At 52.6% G+C, this 25,980-nt stretch overlaps 2 protein-coding genes across 6 annotated transcripts in view; one reads left to right on the top strand and one right to left on the bottom strand.

Annotated features, from left to right (window-relative positions):
• The window catches only part of HEXD (hexosaminidase D), an 18,271-nt gene extending 11,782 nt beyond the window's left edge, over window positions 1-6,489 (bottom strand). For 3 of the 4 annotated variants that reach the window (XR_009499534.1, XM_059907321.1, XM_059907323.1), the window contains exons 1-5: window positions 5,693-6,489; window positions 5,340-5,389; window positions 3,416-3,557; window positions 3,150-3,242; window positions 540-649 (exon numbers count right to left, since the gene is read on the bottom strand). Coding sequence is in view for 3 of the 4 variants with exons in the window: in XM_059907321.1 (XP_059763304.1) it covers window positions 540-649; window positions 3,150-3,242; window positions 3,416-3,502 (290 nt within the window). In the remaining variant the exon portion in view is untranslated. Of the gene's footprint in view, window positions 1-539; window positions 650-3,149; window positions 3,243-3,415; window positions 3,558-5,339; window positions 5,390-5,692 lie in introns of those variants that run through there. The other variant, XM_059907322.1, reaches the window with a different exon arrangement.
• Window positions 6,236-25,980, top strand: OGFOD3 (2-oxoglutarate and iron dependent oxygenase domain containing 3). 2 transcript variants are annotated; one of them, XM_059907324.1, is made up of 9 exons: window positions 6,246-6,436; window positions 8,467-8,684; window positions 11,921-11,996; window positions 13,128-13,170; window positions 15,323-15,387; window positions 15,946-16,002; window positions 16,946-17,099; window positions 20,411-20,534; window positions 23,936-25,980. In XM_059907324.1, the coding sequence occupies exons 1-9, from the start codon at window positions 6,363-6,365 to the stop codon at window positions 24,070-24,072; spliced, it is 948 nt and encodes a 315-aa protein (XP_059763307.1). In that variant the 5' UTR covers window positions 6,246-6,362; the 3' UTR covers window positions 24,073-25,980. The 2 variants fall into 2 exon arrangements, with proteins under 2 accessions (XP_059763308.1, XP_059763307.1); XM_059907325.1 differs by lacking the exons at window positions 20,411-20,534; window positions 23,936-25,980 and adding an exon at window positions 17,306-19,479 and having other exon boundaries at window positions 6,236-6,436.

The following is a 25,980-nucleotide window of genomic DNA, read 5'->3' as shown; positions in this document are numbered from 1 at the left end:
TGTTATTTTATTACTATCATATACTTATTGGCTATTTTTCTTTCTTTTTTGGGGATCAAAATGTTCTTTGCCCATTTTCTTTTGGGCCATTTATTACTGATTTACATGGATACCCATAATTTTAAAGCCAAGTGGGGTGCACCCATGACCACGCTATGTGGCTTCACTGATTCTGATCCTCTCCCCTTTAATCCTCACTTTCCTGGTGAAGATCCCACCTTAAACAGTAGCCCTCCTTCCCCTGCATGGACACCTGTCAAAGTGTCCTCCACGCACTTCACACCCAGACAAGACTGAAACAGATCACAGCGCTTCCTCGTGGGGGATCATAGCTGATGCTTATTTTCTTTTAAACGTTTCCAAATTCTCTTCAGTGAACATGCTTTATTTTTATGATTAAAGACACGCATTTAACAAGACAGAAGAGGACTGTCCTGCTGTCGTTCAATTCTCGCCTGGCCTCCCCTCCCTTCCAGGTTGCCGCCCCACACACCCCATTTTCTCTGCAGAGGCATCGCCTTGCTTGGCGGCTCGGGTACCTGTATGCGTGCTTGGCCCTCAGCAGCCTCAGGTGGCCCTCGTAGGGAAACATGTCTTCATACTCGATGAGGAGGCCGTTTGCACCCAGGGCACGGAACAGGGGGAATATCTGGGGGAGAGGGGGATGTGATGAAGAAATGACTATTTGAACAGAAAGTGATACATGTGAAGCTCATGGACTTGTTCTTCCAGCTGATGGACATGGATTGTAGTTCATCTTTGTATTTTTCCCGTGTACTCCGTGTGACGCCAAATCAAATTCTAATGTAGTGATGTGTTCATTTTATATAAGGGGGCGGAATGGGGGGGGGAGCTGGGGCAAGGGGAGCCTACAGGGCTCTGGAGAGTTACTGCAGCACCTGGAAGGAGCCTAGAGGAGGGAGATGAAGGAGGAAAGAGGCTGTCCCACTGTGCTCATGGGGTCCCTCCCCTGGTTCTCCCCCACTTCTTTCTCTACCTTTATCTCAAAGAACATGGATCCCTATCCTCCAGGACTTTTAGGACTGTGTCTACTGTATACAGGACTGAGATTTTCTTCTAGCCTGGCATCACGGCCAGGGGTGGGCGCTGAGGGAGCGGGCTCCTGCAGAAACTTAGAATAGTAACCCACCTCCAGACAAGGGCCACTGTGAGTTTTATGTGATTTGTAGCATTCTTGTTGATGTTGCTATCAGAAGTTTTCTTTCCCCAAGAATATGGGGATGTTCTGAAGCATGCTGGATGGAAGGAGGAAATCAGCTTGGGACTAAGAATTAGCTGGGATAATTGTAAAATGGGTAATCAATAATTGACTACAAATTACAAGAAGAGGCAGATTGTGGAAAGGAGTCAAACCAACCCAGGTCAGTCACTTACACAAATGGAACATAATGGTTACAGCATTTTCGTATTTTCCTCAGCGTTTTTGTTCCTGGCTTCCCTTGTAGCCTTTCGGCCGTCTGACCACTGGGTGGCCTCTTTGGCATTTCTATTGGGGGTGGTAGGGATCCTTGGTGCTGTGGGTGGCTAACAGGCTGCTAAGCTCAGCCTAAGGGTGCCACCCAGCCAACTTGTGGAAACAGGAGGAATAAGAAATTGTTGTCTAAACCTCTCTGTCAGCAGCAACAGGTAATGAAATGGGGGCTCCAGCTACACATAAGCTGGATCTTCTTTGCCTGTCTTCCACATCTATCCATTTGTCACCATGCTTTTATCTCTTCACACTTGACTTTTTCTTCTCGGCCATTTATTTCCCAATACTGTTTCCCATGGCGTCTATTCACTTTTGTTCTTTTTCTAGTTTAGTCTCCGTTTCTGATTTTTTTTTTTTTCTTTTGCTTTCTAATTCATTCCCGAGTCTGGAGGCAATCTTTTCACAACCTCCTTCTGTCTGGCTGTCACATTTCTGGGCTTTTCTATTTCTGACTTATGCTGTTCTTCCATAACTGTATCACTTTCTTAGTATCTCTGCTCTGATTTTGAAATACTGCAGAACTATGTCATCTGCTTTGTGGTCACATGTTCCTGGTGCACCTTCACGGTTACTCAGATCATCGTCCTCTTTTTTCTTACAGTGTCTTTGTGTGGCACAACCACACTCCTTTTCTGTTGCTCATTTTTAAATGAGATGTGTTTTCTTGTGTTTCTGAGAGCAGGTTCTTCTGTTTGGGATGGAGCTAGGCCAGCCCAGGGCTCCCTCTGCTGCTGTTACATAAAGGATTAGCAGTTACGGACTTTGTGCAGCTACTGCCACAGCACGTGGTCTCCACTCCCTCTGGATCCCGTCCCCCCAGTATTTGAAACTTCTCTCCACTTCACCCTCAATGTTCCTGCCCAGCTCAATGTGGATTTTTTCCCCAACACTGTGTCCTTAGTGTGGGCTCTGTCCTTCTGGAAGAAGTTTCTGGAAGGTATTTTGGAGTGCTTTGAGGCCTTGGGCACTCATCCTCAACCTGGAGCCAGGGACGACTGGCCCAGTTTCTGACAGACCTTTACTAGTTGGGCTCTTTTCTGGGTCCTCTGGTCTTGACATCGTCTGAATTCTTTTTTCTCTTTCCTCTACCACCCCCTGCCCGGCTGCTAACCCCACGTGGGTGTTGTGCTGTCGGTGGTTTGGCCCCACCCCTTGCGTTTTGGAATTCATGGGGATACCCTGATGCCTACTTTTGATTTAGAGTACATGTGTTTTCTGTGGCTGCCCTAAGAAGTCACCACAAACTGGGTGGCTTGAAACAGTAAGAATTTATTCTCTCACAGTTCTGGAGGCAGAAGTCCAAAATCTAGGGTGTCAGCAGGGCCATGCTCCCCCTCTGAGGCTGTAAGGGGAATCCTTCCTGCCTCTTCCAGCTTCTGGGAGTTTCCAGCACCCTTGGTCCTCCTGGGCTTGTGGATGCATCGATTCTAATCTCTGCCTCTGTCCTCATGTGGTACCTTCCCTGTGTCCTCACATCATCTTCCCTCTGTGTATGTGTCTGTGTCTAAATTCTCCTCTCCTTATAAGGCTACCACTTATTGGATTAGGGCTCACCCTATCTCCATATGACCTCATCTTATGTCAATGACATCTGCAAAGACTGTATCTTTAAATCAGGTCACATTCCAAGGTCCAACAGGTTAGGATTTAAACATACCTTTTTGGGAAACACGATTCGGCTCACAATGAAGAGGTTGTGTGCTTCTTTTGTCCTTTCTGTTTTTCCTTTTCCTATTGTGGTTGCTGTCTGCTTTGTGAGGGGATTTGGGGGAAATTCAAAATCTATGCTGCTGCCACCACCGTGCCCCAACTCAGAACCCACAGTTGTGTTCCAAGCACACGTCTACAGAACACTGATTGTTCACAACTTCATAACCAAACCCAAGGCAAAGTGATTCTCTAGAGGAGAAAGGGAGCTCTCACCTCCGAGAGGTAGCAGACCCTCGGTGGGGCTCCTTTCAGGTCCAGATGAACTAGTCGCATCTTAAATGGTGAGGAACCCGACATCATACTATTTTTTGTGAAGTCATGCGACAAAAAAAACCTCTTGTCTGGGCACTTCTTCCTAGTGGAGAAATTCAGGGTTATAGACTCCAGAGGCTCAACTGGCCTGGTCCTTCCAATGTCTGTTTCAATTCTGATATGAACTGGGAGGGAACTCATTTCACCAACATGAAATCGAATCAAGATGTCTGTCTTGGGACTTCCCTGGCGGTCCAGTGGTTAAGAGTCCATGCTTCAGACTTCCCTGGTGGCGCAGTGGTTAAGAATCCACCTGCCAATGCAGGGGACACGGGTTCGAGCCCTGCTCCGGGAAGATTCCACACGCCGCAGAGCAACTAAGCCCGTGAGTCACAACTACTGAGCCTGCGCTCTAGAGTCCGCGAGCCACAACTACTGAGCTCGCGTGCCACAACTACTGAAGCCCGCGCACCTAGAGCTGTGCTCTGCAACAAGAGAAGCCACCACAATGAGAAGCCCGTGCACCGCAACAGTAGCCCCTGCTTGCCACAACTAGAGAGAAAGCCCGTGCACAGCAACAAAGACCCAACGCAGACAAAATAACTAACTAACTAACTAACTAAATAAATAAATAAATAAAAAGACTCCATGCTTCCACTACAGGGGGCATGGGTTTGATCCCCGGTCGGGGAACTAAGATTCCGCATGCCACGCGGCGCAGCCAAATCTAAAAAAAAGATGTCTGTCTCCATGTTCAAACATAGAGACCCTTGCCAGTTAGTTGTGATTTGTCCCTAAAATAGAACAGCATTGTTTCCTTATAAGATGGCTATAATCTGTAATAACACAAATGACTGCAAAATAATTTCTTGTTTTAAAGATCCTCTTATCCTATGTATACTATGCCAGTGAAAACAGGCAAATATCTCAAACACTTTTCAGTCCCCACAATATGATGTTTTTGTAGAAAATTTATCCTCAATTTTATTCTACTTTGAATAGCGTTAAAAACAATTATATTTCTAGAGTTCGAGTCAGCTTGGTTGTACGGAGGAAGAAATTCTAAAAATTTATTCTAGGTCAGAGAAAACTGTCTATGATTTAAAATAGGCCATTGATAATTTAAAAAACAAGTAAGCCACAAGTTAATCAGTGCTGGCTAGTTTATATTAAACTAGAGAAAGTATCTGGATGATACTGAAGCAGCTGGGAAACAGTGAAATCTTATTTCTTCTATCATAAAACACAAAGGATCAGATGGGAAAACGAAAGAAAATCTTTGTGTATTGGTCATATATTCAGCTCAGTAATTCAAACTACTCATTCTGTGCAAGGATTCATAAATCCCTGACCTTAAGGAATCCATAATATAACAGAAGAAATAATATAATGCACACAGAAACCAATCAGTTTGATTTTTTTAAGAATAAACTATATTCAAGACAGTCTCAATGAATGACAAAGTTCTTAAAGCAATTACCTAAATTATCACTGAGAAGTGGATGAGTTTAAGACAAAGCATTCTGAAAAACTGCAACGTTTTAAAGCTGAATTGTTTTACATTTAAAAAACACCCCCCCCCAAAAAAAAACCCAAATCTATTTTCCTGGGAATAGAATTAAAAGAAAAAAAAATTTTTTTTTAAATATTTTCCTGGCTGCACCGTGCGGCATGTGGGATCTTAGTTCTCTGACCAAGGATCGAAGCTGCGCCCCTTGCATTGGAAGTGCAGAGTCTTAACCACTGGACCACCAGGAAAGTCCCAACAGAAAAAATTTTGAGCTGAGAAGTCTGCCTTGGTCCTGTGTGTGCCTCCTCGTATTCAGAGAGAAATCCTCCTATTATTCCTGTAGCCCTAGAGTAGGAATGAACACAAACATCTTACCTGCATCAGACACATTCAGAGTTGTTTACCAATGTAAGTTGCTGCAAAATCTAAAGGAAAAGGAGAGGGAGAATTCAGTAATCCACCTTGTGAGCGTGTAGTTCTTTGCTTTGATTCCCTCCTGCATGAAGTCTATAGAAATGTGATTATTTCAAAGACTTGGGTCAACTGTTATTATTGTTACCAGACAACCTGGCAGGTCTGCAATTGTCCCAGTTCCTCGGGCTTCCAGGTAAAGTTACCAGGAAATGGCATCTGATTTCCCCAGTTTCGGGATTGTTGGGCAGATCTCTTTTCTTGTTCAATGAGTCTAAGTAGGTTTTCTTTTCCCCCTGTATCAGTAAATTACTCACCTTCTTCAGACTTAATCCTCATGAATGAACCTCACTGCTAATTCCTCTCTTTCAGAATCAGGTATCTCCACAGGGCTGGTTAAGATCTTCTTGCCCACTGGACGTAAGGTTCTCTAGGGAAATTGAATGTTGTAAACAAAGCAGCAGGGCCTAACGGATACATGTGTACTGAGCACCAACTGGACCCAGTGCCCTCCGGTGTGGCATGGGCCGGGGGAGAGAGGCGTGGAAACCCCACAGAAGAGGGTGCGGAGTCCCTGGGAGGAGGACTCGGAGAGACCCCGGGGTGGGGGGAAAGGGCTTGGAGAGCCCCGGGAGGAGGACTTGGATATCCCCGGGAGGTGGGCTTGGAGACTCCGGGAGAGCACGCACGGCGGAGCGAGGACACACTTCAGACGAAGGCTTGGAGGCTCGTCGGGTTCCGCGGAAGGCACGGGAGGAGGAGGGGGCAGGCAAGGGCGGGTGCGCCGCGGATGCGCACGGGTCCCCGTTCCGCCCCGCTCGGCGCTCGGCCTCCGATTGCTCAGGCCTGGCCACCAGACCGGAGGTCGACGGCGGAACGCGTCGCTCCGCGTCCCCGGCTGCGCTGGTCTCGCGCTACCTCTCGCGGCGCTCGTCCCGGGCTCGCGGCGGATCCCGCGTTCGACCCGGCTCCGCGGCGGCCTGGCCAATGGCACCTCAGAGGAGGGGCGCTCCCAAGGCGCCCGAGGGCAGCGGGGCAGCGGAGCGCCGACGCCCGAGCAGGTACTGGGCAGCGCCGGGAGCGCGCGGACAGCGGCGTGAGCGGGGCCTGGTCGAGGGGGAGGGGCCTGGCCTGGAGGGGCGGGGGCGCGGTGTGGCGGGGCTGTGGGCGGGGCCCGGTCAGGAAAGGCTGGACCTAGTGTGGGCGGGGCCTTTCCCGGGACGGGCCTGCAGCGTGGGTGTGGCCTGGCCTCGAGGGGCGTGGTATGTGCTTGGGCGAATCGGGCTCTAGAGGGGTGTGGTCTGTCTGGAGGGCGCGGCCTGCAGAATCCCGCGAGGCCACCGCCAGGAGGGTCGGGGCTGGGTGGGGGGCGGCCCAGGAGGGGGGCATCCCGTCGGGAATCTTCTCTGACCTCTCTCACCCATATGTACCAAGGGTTCCACGCCTGGCCTCCCGCACGGGGACGACGGCTCCGGGACCCCCATCGTCTGGTCTCTGTGTACTTTTTTCAGGGCTGTGCACGTGAGGGTTCCCCGTTGGGGGGCCCGATGAAAAAGTGGTCTCATCACGTAGCCTTCGAGGGGATTCTGCCTAAAGCTTTAAGAGCCAGGGGTGTATTTTAATCATTCCAGGATAAATTACCTTGTCGTCGTGCTTGCCCCATGGGCCATGGACCTTGCTCCAAATCCCCTTCTGTTTTGGCAAGATTCTCGGGGTGCAGCTTGAGCGAGCTTACCCTGAACAGGGGTGCTTATTTTGAGGAGACCTCCAGGGGAGTGTTGCATCCGAATCTGGCCCGGAAGGCTGTTTTTTCCCCTCTTGTCTCTGTACCTTCCTCTCTGTCCCTTTCTGTCTCAGCAGCCGGGCTGTACCAGGCGAAGGTGTCACCCACAGCTTTGCACCTGCAGTTAGGGTTCCAGCCCCTGCTGCCGAGATGAGCGGGCAGTCGCCCTGCCCCATTCGGAATTGGGGAAGAGAAATGATGGGGCCACCGGAGTGAGGTGTCCACCCTGGTCTAATTAGAGGAGGCCAGGTGGGCTGGAGGCTAGACAGCAGTTCTAGGAGTGGGGGTGGGGGTCTTTGTGTTCTGGGCAACTATGCTCCCGGTTTAAAATGATCATGTATTCACCCAACCTAGTCTGACTGAGCTGTGCCCACCTTGGGATTTATTTAATCGGAATTTGTGTGTTACATATATAGCAATTTGAAGTGTGGAGAGACATATAAAAATAGAAGGCAGGCTCCCTGCTTTTAATCATATACTTGAAGACATGAGGTGCACCTCCTGAAAGGATGCCTGGATCTCTTTTCTCATTTCTGCCAGTGCTTCAAGCCCTTCACATTTTTCTTAGATAACAGAGTGCACGGCTGCTCAGCTACACACACATGAAAACACACGTGCATGTACACAGACACACATATGCATGGTTATATACCACCCAAACACACATAGACACACATGTGCACACACACACACACATGCCTACAACTTCTGCACAGGCAGTGTGAATCCCACAGTTAACCTGGGTGGTACAGAAAGTGTATTACTGGTGAATCATTTCTGTTGTACTTGTATTCTCTTTGTGGCTAGCTGGTGGTTTTAGTGAAGTGGGCTTGACTCATGCTTAACTTACTTCACATTGTGTGTGTGTGTGTGTGTGTGTGTGTGCACGCACGCATGCACACACACATGCACTGGGACCACATGCATGGGGTTGTGGCAGTCATTTTTGGATGCAGGCAACGTGATTGGGGCCACAGACTCTGCCAGGACCTCACAGACAGGTTCTCCATGGGCCTGGCCAGGCTAGGAGGAACACCAACAGGCAGTTTATCTTGTTGCCCTTGGGAACAAGTGAGCCCTGTCTGGTCATATGGGGTGAGGGGCACGTTCCCCACCACATCCTCCCATGCTGGCGAGTGCCTCTGGATTGATTGAGAGTAGCTCTGACAACGGCCAGCGTGGGAACAGTTTAAGTCTGTAACTAAGGGTGGGTGTGGTCTCTGGTCCTTATGGTCTCTGGTCATTGTGGTCTGCATTTTCAGCACATGCAGGTGCATTTGGGTGACCACAGCTGTTTTCTGTTCTCAGCACCAAGAGTGTCCGGGCACCTCGGGATGTGTGGAAGAAGTGGCTGAGAGTTGCCGTCCTGGGGGCCTGCACCACGCTCGTCGCGCTCCTGCTCTGGGGCAGTCTGGGGGGTGATGACAGCATCACTGAGGTCCTAGCTCATCGAAGTGAGGTCCTGCCAGGCAGGTTCATCGAGGTGCCCTGCTCCGAGGACTATGACAGTCACCAAAGGTTTGAAGGTACGTGATGCCGAGGTGATCCAGGAAAGAGCAACATGTTAACATGGAATTCAGTGTGTTCAAAATGCGTCTTTTTTTGCTACAATGAATTGATGGGAATCAGGTTGAAAGTAGTGTGGGGGTGGGGTTGGGCAGGTGACCTTCCTCCCCACCCCCGCCCGCTGCCCCCTTCCCCCACCCCCAGTTGGTTAGCCCACACCTGGACCCGGAAGTGTGGGTGTTTCAGGCCCTGCCTGTGCAGGGGCAGGCCCACTGGTCACTGCCCAGGCCTCACTGCCCAGGCTGTGGCCAGTGTTTCACTGAGGCCCCCCACACTGTGGGTGCCATCTGAAGGAAGAGGCGGTTTGCCTGGAAGGATGTAACAGAATTGGGATGGTAGTGATGAGCAAGTGGAACCCAGAAAAGGCATTTTCTGTCTTAGGGTGTTGTTACTGCAGAAAACGTTGCAACAGGGAACGGAGATACCAGAGGCCCTTCCCCCATGTCGTGTGCCCCATCCCAGCGCCTGCCTCCTCTGCTCGAGGGCAGCAGTTTTAAAAACCTAACCAGAGTGACTGGGTTTTTTTTTTTTTTTTTAAATTTATTTATTTATGGCTGTGTTGGGTCTTCGTTTCTGTGCGAGGGCTTTCTCTAGTTGCGGCAAGTGGGGACCACTCTTCATCGCAGTGCGCGGGCCTTTCACTATCGCGGCCTCTCTTGTTGCGGAGCACAGGCTCCAGACGCGCAGGCTCAGTAATTGTGGCTCACGGGCCCAGCTGCTCCGCGGCATGTGGGATCCTCCCAGACCAGGGCTCGAACCCGTGTGCCCTGCATTGGCAGGCAGATTCTCAACCACTGCGCCACCAGGGAAGCCCCAGTGACTGGGTTTTAAAGACAAAATTCAGTTTATTTTTCTCTTCAGAGCAATGCTTTGGACTTGAACCAAGAAAATGTTGCTAAATCCTTCCACCAAGGGGCGCCGTTGTGATGCACACAAGCGGGGTTTAGACGAAGAGAGGCAAAGACGCGCCCAGGGAATGGGGGCTGCCTTTCCCCTCAGGGGTCAGGAAAGTGGATAGGTTCTGTTGTGGGCATGCTCTCTCTGTCTTGGTCAGCTTTTTCACTCTAAAGTCCCAGCTTTTGAGAACGTATTTTTCTTACCCATTTAATAATTTATCAACATTAAAAACAGTTGGAATGAGGTGGAGGGGGAGTTAGTGTAGACGGGTATGGGTTTTCAGTTGGGAAGATGAGAAGGTTCTGGAGATGATGGTGGGGATGGTTGTACAACAATGTGATCGTAGTTAACGCCTCTGAACTGTACACTTTAAAATGGTTAAAATGGTAAATTTGGGGTTATATATATTTTACCAAAAAAAAAAAAAAAAAAAAAAAGGTGGAGTGTGCATTAAAGCCTCTGGACTCCCCCCTCCCTCGCCCCTCTCTCCTCCTGTAGCTGACAGGGGCTCCGCCTGCCCTGGACCTGTGTGTCTGGGTGGTGTGTGTGCGTGTTTGCGGCGTGTGCACTCGTGTATGTGCACTGACATCGTCAGCCACTCACAACTCACTTTCTCACCCAAATTATGCTTTTGATGCTCATTCACGTTGAGCATGTTGTGTCGCTGCTGGATTTTAAGATTTCAAGGTCGATGGGGTTTGGGTTCTCTCTAATTGCACTGTAGCTGGAGACTGTAACCTGTATGGTACAGACCTTGTGACGCTGAACCGACTTTCCTTTTGGGCTAATATGTCTTTGTTAACGTTGCACGTGTACCTGGAAAAATGTGTTTCTGAATGGCTGCTGCAGAGCTCTGCGTGCTTCCTAGTTCACGCTCATGTGTGCAGACTGTCTTCTTGAACTTCTGTCTCGCCGTCCACAGTTACTGGGAGCCGCGCGGCAGGGTCTCCACTGAGACTCTGGGTCTGGTGGCCACCTCGCCACCAGAGGTGTTTGAGGCGATGTCACTTGGTGCTTTTGTTGCCCCTGCATTTTCCTGGTGAAACTGTTCCTGTTATCAATCTTTTCCCCTCTCACAATTCTTTTGTGTTAAAGTGTATTTGTTGATATGATGTCACTCCCCAAGCTGTCTTTCGGTTATCATTGTTTTTGCTTTTACCTTCAACCTTTATAAAAAGCATTTTTGTGTTTTAATAAAAACATGTATATTAATAGATTGTATTTAGCTCCGTGGAACTGAGGCACCCCTCCCCTAATGACCTCCACGTAGAAGTTTATTTTTCCCACATGACGAGACCCAGAGAAAGGCACCCCAGGCCGAGCGCCCCAGCTCTCCCGCTCAGCGTGTGGCTCACGTGGTCCCGGGACAATCGCTCCACCTCCAGGCACGTTCCAGGCAGGAAGAGGGAAAGGAGGATGAAAGCTAAAGGTCAGCCAGCCCAGTGTGTCCTGAGAGTGTCCCAAGGCTCCATCTCATCGGCCAGGACATATCCTAGGGCCCACCCAGTGCGAGGCAGGCAGCCTGCCCTTGGCGCCAGGATACCAGGGGCTTGCTAAGCTTGTCCATCTCTGGTGCTCTGCCTCATCCTGGCCCCATCTACCTGACCCTGGCCCTTTCCACCCTGACCCTGGCCTTGTCCACCCCAACCCAGTGGCAACCGTGGCCACTTTAACCCTGGTCCTGTCCACCCTGACCCTGGCCGTGTCCACCTGACCCTGGCCCCGTCCCCATCCAAGCTCCCCCATCCTCCTCCCTCTAAGCAGCTCAGCCCTAGGTGCAGAGGCAGGAGGAGGCAGGGTGGAGTGTGTGGTGAGCCCTTGGGGCAGCTTTGCCAGGCGCTGCAGAAGGATAGTGACTACAGTTGCAAGCACAGCGTTGGTCATCCAGGAGGCACTAGCCAACGGGTCTGGATCTGTGGTCAGTGATGGTTCTAGAATATCGTGGATGCCGCCTCTGGGCTGTTTTCTCAAATGTGGGCAGAGTGTCAGCTGCTTCAGGAGTGACCCGCCTGTGTGGGGCTGCCAGGACCACCCCCTCCCAGTGAGATGTGTACACCGCAGGGGGTCTGCTTGTACTGGAAAGTCACCGTTGCTTCTCTGAAATTCACATTTGACCGAGTGGCCTATATTTTATTTGCCAAACCTGGCCCCCTAATCCCATGGAAGGCAAGGCCCCATCCCACAAAATGCCGTTGTCCCTGGGGAGGGGCGCCCACAGGTGAGTCCTTGACAGCAGCGGGCAACTCTTTTGTCGGGGTTCAGTGGGGGTGGCGTCTCATCCTGGCTCGACTCTCTCCAGGCTGCTCCCCGAGGAAGTGTGGCCGGGGCGTCAGCGATGCCATCATCACCAGGGACGAAGCCCGGAGGATTCGCAGGTACAAGTGTCTCTGAGCTTCTGTCCTGAATGAGCAGGAGAGTGGGGCTGTGGGTGAAGTATAGAGAATTACTACTAAAAGGATGATTTAAAGAAATTCATTAGAATTCCCTAAGAATTCCTCTTTGCACTTCCAAGGCAAAGAGGGGCTTTTCTGATTTCCAGGAGGAGAAGCTGTTGTCATCAATGATGCAGTTGCTGACGGAACCTTCCAGAGGCCTGGGCCCTCTCCAGGGGCAGCAGTTCTGGCCCAGTGGGGAGGCTGGGGGGATGCTCTCCCGTCAGCCATTGAGAGGCCCAGCAGGTGCCTGTGTAGAGACAGTGTGTTCACCCAGCAGCCCCAGGCGGTCACTAGACTATTTTCGTCTCCTCTCCAAAACTGGTTGGGATTAGCCCTTCTGCCTCCTAGCCGTGACTCATGACAGGGCAGGAAGTCTTACTCAGAAGTAGTTGGCACTGGATTCTTCCTTATTGTCTTTTAAAAACAAGATCTTGAAGCTTTGATTTTCCAACAAGGAGTTCAGACACAAGCATGTGCCCAGCGGAGCAGCGTCTGGTCCGCATGCCGAGCTGCGTCATGAGGGGAGACGCTCCTCCTGTTTCTAGATAACATTGTAGAGGCTGGTTGGGTAGGGAGGGTCCCTGGTGTGAGGGATGAATCCAGCCCCCAGTCAGTTTCCCGGGCGGCCATGAAGCATCTGTCAAAGGCACCAGAAGCCCCTGCATCTTTGGTGACGTGGGTGGTCCTGTGAGCTCCAGCACAGGCCACCATGTGGCCTCTGCCTCCTGAGCTGGTGATTACAAAGGCTGCCCCCCAGCCTGTGATGACAGGAGAGGGACCTTCCAGTGCAGAGGAACCCATTCAACTCAGCACCAGGTCTCTGAGCTAAAGATGGAAACTAAGCCCACTTGTCCCCAAGCTATGTCATACGTGGTTAACGAGATGGTGACAAAATATTAACATTTACTCACTTAGCTTGAAAGTCAAGTCCTTTGGTCTAAACATGTGGTTTTGTCATAAACATTAAGCAGTCTGCTAACGTTGTGTTAGTCATGCTGATTGATATGTGTCTAGATGTATCATAGATGATGCTGTTAACTGAATCCTGATTTAAGACGGTCTTCCCCACAGCATAGCCGAGAAGGGGCTGTCCCTGGGAGGATCTGACGGAGGGGTGAGTTGTGTGCCGTTCCTGCTTCGGTTTTCTTTTTAACCCTATAACTTTGCTCTCCCTCCGAGGGGAAGGCGAGGGCGCCGGGTGTGCAGGCCCTGCTCCTGGGAATGAAGTGCCCCCTCCCTTCACAAGAGGGCTGCCTCGGATCACATCTTTGTGTCAGACACCCTGGCTGGGGGCAGTGGGGGGAAGTCGTAGGCAGGGAGTGAACAGAGCGGGTGACGAGCAGGGGCCCTTTGAGGAGGGTGACGGCCCTGGGAATGGGAGAGCCAGCATGCGCAGGAGGAGCTGGCGGGAAACAGTGAGGACCATGGAAGGCGGAGGAGGCTCCCACAGATGCTGCGTGGGACTGTCATCCACCAGGTGAGACTGCAGGGGGTCTAACAGTGGCCCCTGAAAGATGCATCCACCCAGAACTGTAAATGGGACCTTATCTGGGAAAAGGGTCTTTGCAGATGTCATTAAGTTACGGGTCTCAAGATGAGATCTTCCTGGATTATCAGGATGGATCCTAAACCCAATGACAAGAGTCCTTGTAAGAGGAAGGCAGAGGGAGATTTGAGATTGAAGAGGAGGCCATGTGAAGATGGAGGCAGAGGTGGAGTGATGTGGCACAAACCAAGGGACCCCTGGGACCACCAGAAGTCCAAAGATTCAAGGAAGGATCCTCCCCTGGCGCCTTTGGAAGGAGCGAGGCCCTGTCGACACCTTGATCTCGGCCTTCTGGCCTCCAGAGCTGGAGAGGATGAATTCCTGCTGTTTTTAGCCTACTGTTTACAGCAACCATGGGGAGCTCGGACAGGCCAATGCAGCTCTGTATCTCATCCGCTTCCTGGGCAGGCTCAGGAGTCCACCCCTGCGAGCATCTTACGTTGGCCGGAGTTCTCGTGTGGTCCCAAATGGGGATCTCCTCGCCTGGCATGTGGGCCCGTAGGAAGATCCACTCTCCTCTGCATAGTTTGGTGAATATGTCCATGAGTCTTTTACTCTGCAGACTCTTTCCTCTTGAGTTCTGAAAATTAAGCTTCTCCTTTTATTTTGGTTCAGTTCAGGGGGAATATTTATTAAAAACCTATTCGTGCGTGGACTCATCTTTTACTCCCTGCTCAGCATTTACTCGGGAAGTTGTCTTGCAATGAATCATCCAGGTTTGATACCTTTAAGTGCAGTTAACATTTTTAAAGCCCAAATTGTGTTCAAACAAACCCCTGGGCTGATCGCTGCATCCATGAGAAAAGACACCCAGACAGGGTAGAGGTGGTCCGTGCTGGCACCCACTCCCCTCTCAAGACATGGGGAAGGCCCCCCAGAGGCAGGGTGGGCAGGGGTGGAAAACACTGGCTGTTCATTAAAGAGTTATGACCCAGCGATTCCACTCCTGGGCATTTACCCAGGAGAACAAGAGCATCTCCCACGATGAAATGCTGTCCCAGTGTCACAGCCACTTCATTTACAACAGCCCTAAGCTGGGAACAGCCCACGTGTCCGTCTTCAGGTGAATGGACCAACAAGTGACTCCTACCCAAACGATGGGTGCCCCTTGGCCATGAGACAGTGGGCGGCAGGTACCTGCACCGACGTGAGGGAGTCACAGGGAGGCAATGCTGAGTGAAAGGAGCCAGGCCAAGAGCGAGTGCACCTGCGTGACTCCAGGACCTCAGGTTCTGGAAAGTAACCAACTGCTGTGGCAGAAAGCCCCTGGGGAGGGGCAGGAAGGAGGGGTTGCAAAGGGTGCAAGGAAATTTGGGGTGATGGATGTGTTTACTATCCTGGTAGTGATGGTGGTTTCGCTGATGCATGCCAGCATCAAAACTTACCAAACTGAACACTTTAAACAGGAGCAGGTCGTTGTGTGTTGGCTATACCACAGCAAAGCCGGGTGAAGGGCTTGTTCTTAGACCCATGGAGGAGCTGTATCTGTGTACCGTTTTCAGAATTTTAGACCAGAGAGTCTTCATTCTTAGGGCAGGAGAGAAATATCCACCGTCACACACTTTTGCCCAAATGTCTTGAAACCCAGCCCGTGTGCGTCGTCGCCCTGACCCGGGTGTACAAAGATGGGTCTCGGGAACACGTGTTTAACGTCGGTGGCTTTTAGAGCTCGGTCGCCTGCCAGGCAGCCCTCACGCCGCCCTGCCAACGTCTTTTCCAGGCGTCTATCCTGGACCTGCACTCGGGGGCCTTGTCTGTCGGGAAGCACTTTGTGAACCTGTACAGGTGAGAACCCCGGGGTCGGGGTCGGGGGGCGTGTCTCTGCTCGTTTCTTAGCTGGAGACACCTGAGTGAGGCTTGCGTGTATGGGTCAGAGCGGCTTCAAGTCTTGGGTAAACTGCGACGTTTGCCATCGGGCCAAGGCCAGATGAGAACTGGAAGGTGCACCTCTTCCGAGGGGCGGGGTGCTTGCCAGTAGCTTCAGGGAACAGCTTAGTGAGGAATGGACCAAGGGGTGGGGTTGGAGGGAGAGGTGGGAGAGGTGAGTGGCAGGCCAGGCTCCTGAGAGCTGCCTCCTGAGAGGCTTTGCTCCTCCCCGAGGGCCAGGAGAAGCTAGAGATTCCCCCAACCTTGATAAATGTCACCCCACCTGCCAGGTACCTCCCTCCCACCCTCCTCCCTTTTATCACACAGTTATCATTGTAGAAGGAGCAGCTCCACGATAATAAGGACCAGCTGGTTTTCAGGGACTTGCTGGTTAACTGGAGGAAAGGCTGAATTTAAAGGAAATAAGGAAACATTAATAAAACATCATGTTTGTTAATACTCCTTATTTTTTCACAGATACTTTGGGGATAAAATACAAACTATCTTCTCAGAAGAGGACTTCCAGTTGTACCGGTGAGGGAAGGAATGCCCAGGTCAGGAGCGGGGAAGGTGGCAGCGGGGCTGGGAGTGCTGGGGTCAGTCCTGCAGAGAACTGGCCCTCAGGTTCCTGGGTGTGCACGTGATACCCTGTCCCACGTGTGGGGACCTGTGTGTGCATCTGTTCACCTTTCGGCTTTGCCAGCCCTTGTCTTTCTGTAGTGTTACCGAACCCAGGTCCGGCTGCTCGCTGCTCGAAAGCCAATTCTTGAGAGACAAGTGTTGGTGGGAAAGGAAAGGTTGCTTTATTTCAGAGGCCAGCAACCGGGGGAGAGGGTGGACACCTGTCCGAGAACCAACTCCTGATTGCTGCTCAGGGGACAGGGGCTTTTAAAGGGGAGTTTCAGGGTTATATAGGCAGAGGGAGGGAGCAGAACAGCATAGTCAGTTCTGACAGTCATCTTGAAACCAGTAATGTGGTGGTCTGATCAGCGTCACCTTGGTGGTTTTAAGTACAGTTAATCTTTAGTTCCAGGGTTTGTTCCCATTTCTTTGAGGCCAGTTCTCGGAATTGTGTGAAGTGGAGCAGCTTATGTCATGGCTTCAGTTTGGTCATCATGTACTCATCCTCCTCTACCCGGTGGGGGCTTCAGTATCTGCAAAACAGCTCACAGGACACGGCTTAGAATATTATCTATAGCCCTTAAGGAGGAACTAAAGGTCCTTGACTATGCTTAATGACTAAACTTATTATTTGGTCTCGTTTGACTATTTTCCTTTGTTTCTGCATTTTCTCACTTCTCTGATTAAACTTATTCTTTGGCTAAAGTGTTTCCACAGACAAAAGGCAGGCTGAGAACATGGGGGTTGGGGGCAAGGACCGGAGGGTCCTGCTCCGTTTCAGTGTCACACGGTGCGGGCCCTGTGGGCCCGGGGAGAATTCTTTCCTGTGTGGCTGACACCTGTGTCCTCTCGGCAGGGACCTGCGGCAGAAGGTCCAGCTGGCAATCGCCCAGGCATTTGGCATCAGCGCGTCCTTGCTGCACCTGACGAAGCCCACCTTCTTCTCCCGCATCAACAGCACGGCGGCCCGCACGGCTCATGACGAGTACTGGCACGCGCACGTGGACAAGGTGAACGAACCTGGGGCTTGTCCACCACGGCCCAAGCTGGGTGCTGTCTGTTCACGTGGTCACGGTTTTAGAAGTTTCCTCTCTCACTGATGCGGTCGAGGAGATAAGATTTGTTTCTCGTGCGGTGAGGTGAGAGAAGACTGTGAAAAGCACTTTACAGAACAGTGAGGGCCTGATGGGGACCATCCTTTGCTACTTGTTCCCAGACGCAGAGCTGTCTCCACCTGAGCTGTGAGCTTCGTCGGATGTCACCTGACCCGGCCTTGATTGACCTGGCCTTTCTGTCGTGTGGTCTCCCCTCGGGCCTGCGTCCCGCACCCTGCCCAGGAGGCCCCCTTCTCCCCACTTTTCACCTCTTCTTGGGAAGATCTCTCGACCACTCCAGATTCTGCAGATTCCCCTTCCTTGGTCTCTTGTTGTTCCCTAGACACAGTGGCACCTAATCAGTCAGGGGCCCTGACCAGCCACAGCTGGAGCCCTGTCCCGCCTGCACCGCAGCCACTGCCCTGCCCCACTCTGCCAGCACACGCAGCGTGGCGCCAGGGGACAGTTGGCCGCGGAAACGTCTGAGGGCTGTTGGCGGTCACCCCAGCCGCGGGTGTGCTCAGGTGACCCAGATAATCTCTGTGTCGCTTGACCCTGGAACAAAGGAAGCGAAGTGAAAAATAAGCAGAGGGTTTGGGCAGAAGCTCGCAGACTGGGCTTCTGCCTGAAACTCAGTCAGACATTCATGTGTTTATAATAATCTCCACTGAGCTCGATGGAGGAGGGGAGCACTTAAATGTGGTTAGTGAGATTGAGGAACCCAGTATTTAATTAAATTAACTTAAATTGAAGTAGCTTTATGTGGCCAGTGGCTTGTCTGAGCCAGTGCAGCTCGCAGGGCTCGATGGAGCTCGGGTTGGAAGTGTGGGCTTCACCCTAAGGAGGCGTACAGGGTGTGCTTGTTCTCTTCCCGTGGGCTTAAGGTTGATCAGTGGGTTCGGACTGATCCATCCACGATCAAGCTTCCTGTCCGCCCTCACTTCATGGCTCTAGCAGCCATTGACCCATTGATAACCATTGCCCAGGTGCATTATTTCATTAGGGGACCAGGACCGAGACCTTCAGTATAAGATCGTCGTAGATATCGCAGAGGGAAAAACAGGGTTTTATGGGGTTGAGGGCAAAGACGACGTGTGTGGAGGACAGACGGGTTTGCACAGCAAGGAGCCTCATGCGTGGGACGGAGTCCAGAGAATTTCCGTGCAACGAAGGAAGAGCAGCCTTCCATGTACCGGGAAGTGTGGGTTCAGGAAAGACAACACTGAATGTAGCCTGGTTTGGTGATCCAACTTCAAAGGAAGAAAGATAAGGAAGAAATTCTTCAGGCAGAGAAAACGAGTCAACAGTGACAAGTGGGGTAGCCTCAGACATCTCAGAGCCAGGAGGCCTCGGGACAGGGTCTACAGGACCAGGGTGGCTATCACAGCCAAGGGGTCACTCACACATGGACACAGCAAAGAGACATCCTCGCACGAGGGGACTCCATGCATCTGCTCCTTGCCTTGAAGCTCTCCAGCCTCTAGGTCAGGACAGCTCAGGCCCTGCCGGCCTCTGCCATCCTCATCACCTGCCATAACCTGCCTCCTTCCCAGGTCACTGTGTTCATGTGGGTTTGGGGTGGTTCCTTTGCAGAATCTGAGCTGGGTGGGTAGGAGAGGGTCAGGCTCCTGGACACCCCCCGCCCCCAGGTTTCTTTTATGTTTTATGCAGGTAGTGGACATGAGGTTCACTGCTGAAGCGATTCAGAAGCACTGCCTTGGGCTGTTCTCAGGTTTAGGTCACTTTGATGTTTGTTTGGTGCCCTGATGCTGGATAAGGGGCCCCTAAATGGGGTCTTGGTGGGGGAGGTGGAGGGAGCTCAGGTCTGTGTAGAAAGTCCAGTCCCACAGATGACGTGGTACTGAGTTCATGAGAAGGTGACGGGGACTCAGTCACCTTGGCAGGCTTGCTGCCTCTCCCTCCTGGTCAGCCTACCCTCTCTCAGGAGATGACCACTGTCATGGTGATGGTGGTCTAGCTGCTTGCAGGGGGAACGGGGCTTTTGGACTTTTTGAGCCTTGATCAAATGTGTTATGGATATTGACCTGGGGCTTCTGTGTACTGCTCCCATGGTGCCTACAGGTGTCAGTAAAATCATTTAAGAATCTATCCTTAAACACAGCAGCTCAGATAACAGGAGCCTGGGGCTGTGTGATAGGGATAGGGCACTGGTAGGATGACTTTGGGTTGCTGTCCTTGGACTCTTTCATTCTTCCTTATCTCTTACCCCAGTCTTGCTAATTGAATGATTCCTCAGGCTGGGAGCTGTTATCATGTGATTAAAATTCCTTGTACATGCAAGTCTCTATCTTTGCGTGGAAAAAAAAAAATAGCCTATCTCACTGATTCCCTCTATTAAGTAGGTGCTAATTTGTGTGAGTTCTTATGTCCTTGGAAACAACACCTGCTTCGTACATTACAGACAACAAACTCTTCTATCTCACATTGAAATCAAGTTCTTCATATGGCACCCCTTACCTATAATAAGTCCTGAAGATCCACAGATGGGACAACTATCTGGCCACCTTCCCTCCCGGACTTCAAGGGGTCCTTGGGAAACAAATGATAGCGCCTCCTGTTTACATTATACCCAGGCCCAGAGGGTCCACGCTCCTATGAGCCCAGAGCACAGATTTCACCCCCCATCCCCTGCTTTCCACCGCCCACGCCGTCTTCCAAAAGAACGTCCACGCAAAGAGGGCCAGACAGGAAAAGACAGACAGCGTAGGGTGGGCACTGGGTGGTGGTGGTGGGGAGTTAGTGTTTAATGGGAACAGAGTTTCAGTTTGGGAGGACGAAGAGTTCTGGCGATGGTCGGCGGGGGTGGGTGCACAACAGTGTGAATGTGCTTAGTGCCCCTGAGCTGTGCACTCAATGATGGGTAAAGTGGTAAATTGTATGGTTTGTGTATTTTACCACAATTTAAAAGAAAGCCTGGGGTGCCCACATCTGGAGAAAGAGCGGAAGCACCACCTTTGCTCCCTGTGCTGACGCGGGAGGGTCCTGTGGGTGGGTGGGTGGCGTGGCGGCCCTGGGGGTCACGCGTGTGGGCTTCTTGGCGTGGGCGGCGCCTCTGACTGCGCGGGGAGCCAGGCAGGACCGCACGCCTGTGCTCAGCAGAGGGTTTTCTGTAGTTGGGAGGCGGCGCGAGGCCTGGGTCTGTCCCTTCCTGAGGAGCGAGTCCTCCCGCAAGCAGACGGTGACACGCCCTCACGCTCTGCCCGCAGGTGACCTACGGCTCCTTCTACTACACATCACTGCTGTACCTCTCTGACTACCTGGATGACTTCGGTGGTGGGCGGTTTGTGTTCATGGAGGAGGGGGCCAACAAGACGGTGGAGCCGAGAGCAGGTAGGACTCACGGGTGGGCCTTTCCCGGGATGCTGTGTTTACGGTGTGTCCAGTGTGTCCATGGAGCACGTTCGTCAGAGGAGGAGGCGGGCGTGGCCACGGTCACTGCTGTCACTGCGGAGTGAGTTCCCAGAGCCAGCCCCCGCTCCATCCCCTGTAGTGACTCGAAGCTTAAGACGAGGCAGTGATCCTGACCTAATGTCGGTAAACCGCACGAAGCACAGGGACCTGCCTCCCCGACCTGGTGGTCCCAGAGCTCCCGCTGCCCCCCGCCCAGCTCGGACACTCAGTGCTGCTCAGTGAGCATGCGTGGAGCGAGGAATCGTCCCCTCTCCTCCCCAGGTTTTGGGGGGGGGGCGGGGGTCCCCCAGGGGCTTCCTGAGGGGCAGCCCAGGCCCCGGCCCAGCCCCAGATGAGACTCAGAGACAGAGCCAGGCCATTTGGCTCTGGCCTGGGCGCCTCGACTGTGCAAGCACCATTCACCTGCTGCCGTGGCTCACCCGACCCCACAGCGTCACCCTGCTTACTGGGTGTGTAGCTGTGTCCGCTTCCGCCTGGCAGCAGGCAGCTCAAACCAACAAGGCTGTCCACCTGTGTTGGTTTAGAACGTTCCCGTTAGCCATGAGGCAGTCCTGCAAGCCACTGAGTCCAAATGCTCCTTGCAGTAGCCCTGAATCCACGCAGAAGTGGCTTGGACATCAGAAGGTGTAGAAAGGAAGTTAAGCAGCTCAGGGCTGGCTCTCTTCCCTCAGGGGGTGAGTGCTGGAGGGGGGCAGACCCAGGCGCAGGTCAGCAGGCAGGAGGGGCTCAGAACGCCCTACAGCTCCAAGGATTTAATGGACCAAGAGCCAGAGAAGCTGCTGGTGCTAAGGCAGCTGGTGCTAAGGGTCACATGTCACGTGCTTCTGGGAGGTGTCCAGGGATGCTTGTGGACTAAGAGGAGAAATACAGGTGGGTTCCAGAAACTGAGATGACTTTGTATTTTTGGTTACTAAGTTGCCGAGCTAAATCCCACTTTAAAGAAGTGGGTGATAATCTAACAGTTGTTTACTGAAGAAAATAAAAAGCCAGAAAGCACCATTCATGAATGCTGAAAGTTTCACGTTTCTGGGGCTGGGTGGGCCGTCGCCTCCATGTGAACGTTACGCCTTGTAGGGTGAGTTACCAGCGCCGGCCTGCTGGTCACTGCGCGGGTGGTGATTTCATCCCAAAGTTTCCTCCTGGTTCTGATGACTGGCCACCTGCCCTCGGGTTCTTCCTGGCGTTTGTGTCGTGCCCGTCATTGTCTTGATCACTCTGGACTTGGGAGCTGTCAGAATAGGTGTGGGGCTTAACTACTGGTGCATTAAAAAGGAAAGAAGGTCTTAGGCAAGATTGTGAGCCCGTGTGGGCCTTTCCTCAACAAGCTATCACGTTGACGTTGGGTTGGGTCAGCGGATTCCCGTTCCAGGTCGACAGGACGAGAGTCACCAACTCTGTCCCATCCACACAGACGTCACAGGGAGCCTGGCGTTTGGCAGGGAGCGTGATGCAGCTGCTCCGACAGGCTGTGCCAAAGGGGTTATCATTTTCCCGAGAAGAGTTCATTCTCTCTTATGGAAATTAACAGGAAAGTAGGCTGAGTGTTTTCAGTTTTCCCACTTACTCACTTTCCAGAGCCCTCCGTCTCCTCCTGTGCATCCAGGTTTCCAACAGGTACATTCCCCTTCCGCCTCAGCATTTCTCAGAGTGCAGGTCTGCTGGTGATGGTTTTTCTGAAAATGTCCTTATTTCACCTTTTTTTCTAAAGGATATTTTCACTGGATGTGAAATTCTGGATTGGTGGGTTTTTTCCCTTTTTCTTTAAAAGCATCGTCCCTTTCCTCTGGCTCTCCTGTTGCTGTCACCGCTGTCACTGCCCCATAGTAGCTGCCTCTTTGCTCTGCCACCTCCAGGATGTTCTCTAATCTCTGGTTTCATCAGTTTGACTATGATGTGCCTCAGTGTGGAGTTGTTTGTATTTATCCCACTTGGAGTATTTATCCTGCTAAGCTTATTGGATTAAAAGTCAAAGTTTTCATCACATTAGGGAAAGTGTTGGTCATTATTTCTTCAAATCACCTTTTCCTGCCCCAATATGAACCTCTCCTCTCTCCAAGGCTCCAACATGAATGGTGGACGGTTTCCTATTGTCCCACAGGCCACGAGGAGCTTCACTTTTCCTCAGTCCTTTTCTTCTCTGTTCTTTGGTGCCTCTGTATGCAAAGTGTGCAGGAATGCTGGGGGGGGGGGGGAATGCCCAGAGACCCCCACTCTTGCTGCAAGTCGGCGACATTTGATAACTGTGTCTGGAGCGGGGTGGCGGCAGGGGGGTGCACAGATGGCATGGATGGGCAGACGGGCCTGGCTACGTGTCTGAGGTCTCAGGTGTGACTGAAAGTGGAAAAACTGAGGACAAAATGTCCTTTAGCAACATGAGCCTCAGAAAGTGGCGTGACTCCAGATTGCTCTGGGAAAGAGTGTTTCCTTCAGGTCAGGGGCGGCCTGGCTGGTCCAGAGGAGGGTCTGAGTTCCTGGTGTCCCCAGGCCCCCATGCAGAGGTTTCCGTGTGTCACACGATTTCTTTTGCTCCCTTGTTTCCGGGCAGAGCACGGTCCTCTGTTTACAACCAGAAAGCAGCAGACTCTGGGGTAGACTTTTCTCCTCTCTCAAAGATTTAGCAGTCGAGTTCCTGGCAGTGACCTTTTGAAGAGAAATGATGTTGTCATGGGACATTTGGTGCAGGGCCATGTGGTGGCGACGCAGCACCTACAGGATCCCGGGGCTCCTCCCCCACGATTCTGTAACGGTCAACTCGTTTGTCCTAAAAAATCTACGGTGGGTGTATGAGGCCAGTTAAATACGGAAGCACATAAACATGGGGTTCTCTGAACACAGATGGGTGGAGGGCCCCCACTCCAGGACGCTCGGAAGCCACCTCCCGAGTCCTGTCTTCAGCTGCCCTGGAGGGAGCTACAGGTGCTGGGTGTTTGTCTCGACGTGTCTTTCCTGATCCTTTGCTAAAACATTGTCATCACCTTCCAGGGTTTGGTTTTGTTCCATGTGTGATTAGAAATAAGATCATAAGGTGGGCCCGAGGAGGTCACATGGCTTGTAGAAGCCCCTGGGGGTGGCAGCAGGGCCTCACCCCAAGTCCAGGTTGCCCCACAAAGAGCCCACGGAGGCTGGGCCGGGTGCTGGGGTGCCCTTCGTCCTGTGCGAGGGCTCTCCTGCTGGTTTGTCTCCAACCCCCGCCTTCCTGAATCAGCTGTTTCTCCAGCCTGCCAGGTTGGTTGTGTTGCTGCATTGGCCTGAACACAGGTCCTCTGAGGCCCGGCCACGCATGTGGCCTTGAGGTCATGCTCTGCTCTCCTCTCTCCCAGGTCGGGTGTCCTTCTTCACCTCGGGGTCCGAGAACCTGCACCGGGTGGAGAAGGTTCACTGGGGCACCCGCTACGCCATCACCATCGCCTTCACCTGCGACCCCGACCATGGCATCGCGGACCCAACGTTCACGTAGCCCCGGGAGGCCTGTCCAGCAGCCCTGCAGGGAAGCAGCCACGCTGGACACACACCCCTTCCCTCTCGCTCAGCCCATTTCCACTGAACAAGGTGCCTTACGAATCATCCTGAATTGTGATTTGCTAACATTTGATCATTTTTCAACTGTGAGTAGATGGAGGGAACCAGTTTCCCCTCACAAGCATCAGCGTTGGCTTTGCTATGCTGACGTGGGGCCCGGGAGCTGGCAGGGCCACCCTGCCCTCCTTTTCTCAGGAAGGGATCCCGTGCCCGGGGTGGAATCCCCGTTTGTCAGCAGACAGAGGGTCATCACCTGGCCACTGGAGGCTGACTTAAGTGTGGATGAAGCTGAGTGGGGCCAGCAGCCTCCACTCGGGGAAGCAGAATCAGCATTAAGGCACCTTGGAGAAGGTTCCGGGGGCAGGCGGCTCTGGGAACAGCAGCCGGAGGGCTGGGAGGGCTGATATTGCTGGATTCTGGGTGGAGGCGAACATCTGATGTTCTGGCGGCTCTGGGCAGAGCCCCCAACACTGCTGGCCACTGAGAGTCACCCTGGCACCATGTTCATGCCAGGCTGGGCTCTGCCCCATCACCGGCCAGGGTCCCTGACATGAGGTCCAATGTGTTCCCAGCGTGGCCGTCCGCAGCTCGCCTGGGGCCTTCTGCCCAGCTGAGGGTCTGTCTGCTCAGGTTCAGGTCTTAGCAACTCTCTTCTTGTCCTGGAGCTGTCCATGCCTTTTACATAAAACAGTCAGGGGAGCCAGGAATAGTAAATAAACTGGCCATGGGGGAAGCCTGGGTAGCACGGCCCCAGGATAAGGGCGGCACGTCCATCAGTTGGCTTCTGCCAGGGTCGGGCAAGGTCCCAGGGCCGCCCCACAAAGCAACTGGCCTGGGGTTTGGGCACCTTCTGGGAGAACAGCCGATCACCCCCTGTGAGTGTAAAGGGATCCCCAGAAATGGCTATGGGAGCAGGACTCTCCCGGCGAGCCTGACCCAGGAGGAGCCTCGACACTTTCCCCTTCGCCCACCCAGCATGGACATGTGGACACGGCCAGCGCAGCCCCACGCGTTCCCCACACTCTGCAGTCACAGGGCTGCTTGGGCTCATACAGAAAGGGGCAGCATTCCTGGACCCTGGGACGAGCCATTTGCGTGGCACCTGAGGAGGCTCCATGAGGGTCTGGAAGCCAGGACCCCTGGGTCCGCCCCTCGGTTTGCCGGGTGTCCCTTCTGCACCGTGGTGATGATATGCGTGTCTCAGGGCTGTAGGGGCCGAGCTTCCACGTGCAGACAGTGGCTTGGGATCTGCCCCCTTCTGGGTCATGGTTGCAGTTTCCAGAAAGTCGGGGCCGCCACCCACATGATGGCCTGGATTGTGGTTCCTGTTTTTAAAGGACTTTGGGCAGATCTGGGAAGGATGAAGGCCACGCTCTGGGTGGTGGGCAGGGCTGACCTTAGGGTTGGCGATGCTTTGGGGACACTGTCTCTAGGTTGGACCAGCTGGCCTCAGTCCTGTGCAGGAAAATATACCCCCTCCCATCCAGGTTGTCCTCTGGCTTCTCCTGTCTTGGCTTTTCAAAGGTTTGTTGTTCTGGTCTCAGGTTGAGATGCGAATTCTGACAGGAAAGCCCCGTGCAGGCCTCACTTTGTTCTGTAACCTTCATGTTATCTGACGCCTTACCCTCGGTGTGAGGATGGGCAGACGTTCTCGGGCATTCCACAGCCCACGTGGCCACTCACTACATCTAAGGAGGGGCGGGTCTGATGGTTTAGTTGTGGTTGAAGTGCTTTGGAAATAAGTAAGGTATTGGTTTTAATTGACATTCTTTGCTACTTATCCTGTTCATAATCATCACAGAGGTACTTGGACAAAGAAATAAAGATATTTGGGCAAAAGCAAGAA

The sequence above is a fragment of the Balaenoptera ricei genome, chromosome 20, assembly GCF_028023285.1.
Source record: "Balaenoptera ricei isolate mBalRic1 chromosome 20, mBalRic1.hap2, whole genome shotgun sequence".
In the NCBI taxonomy this organism is placed as follows: domain Eukaryota; kingdom Metazoa; phylum Chordata; class Mammalia; order Artiodactyla; family Balaenopteridae; genus Balaenoptera; species Balaenoptera ricei.
The sequence above is the reverse complement of the archived record's forward strand: the minus strand, read 5'-3'. Positions and strand labels throughout refer to the sequence as shown.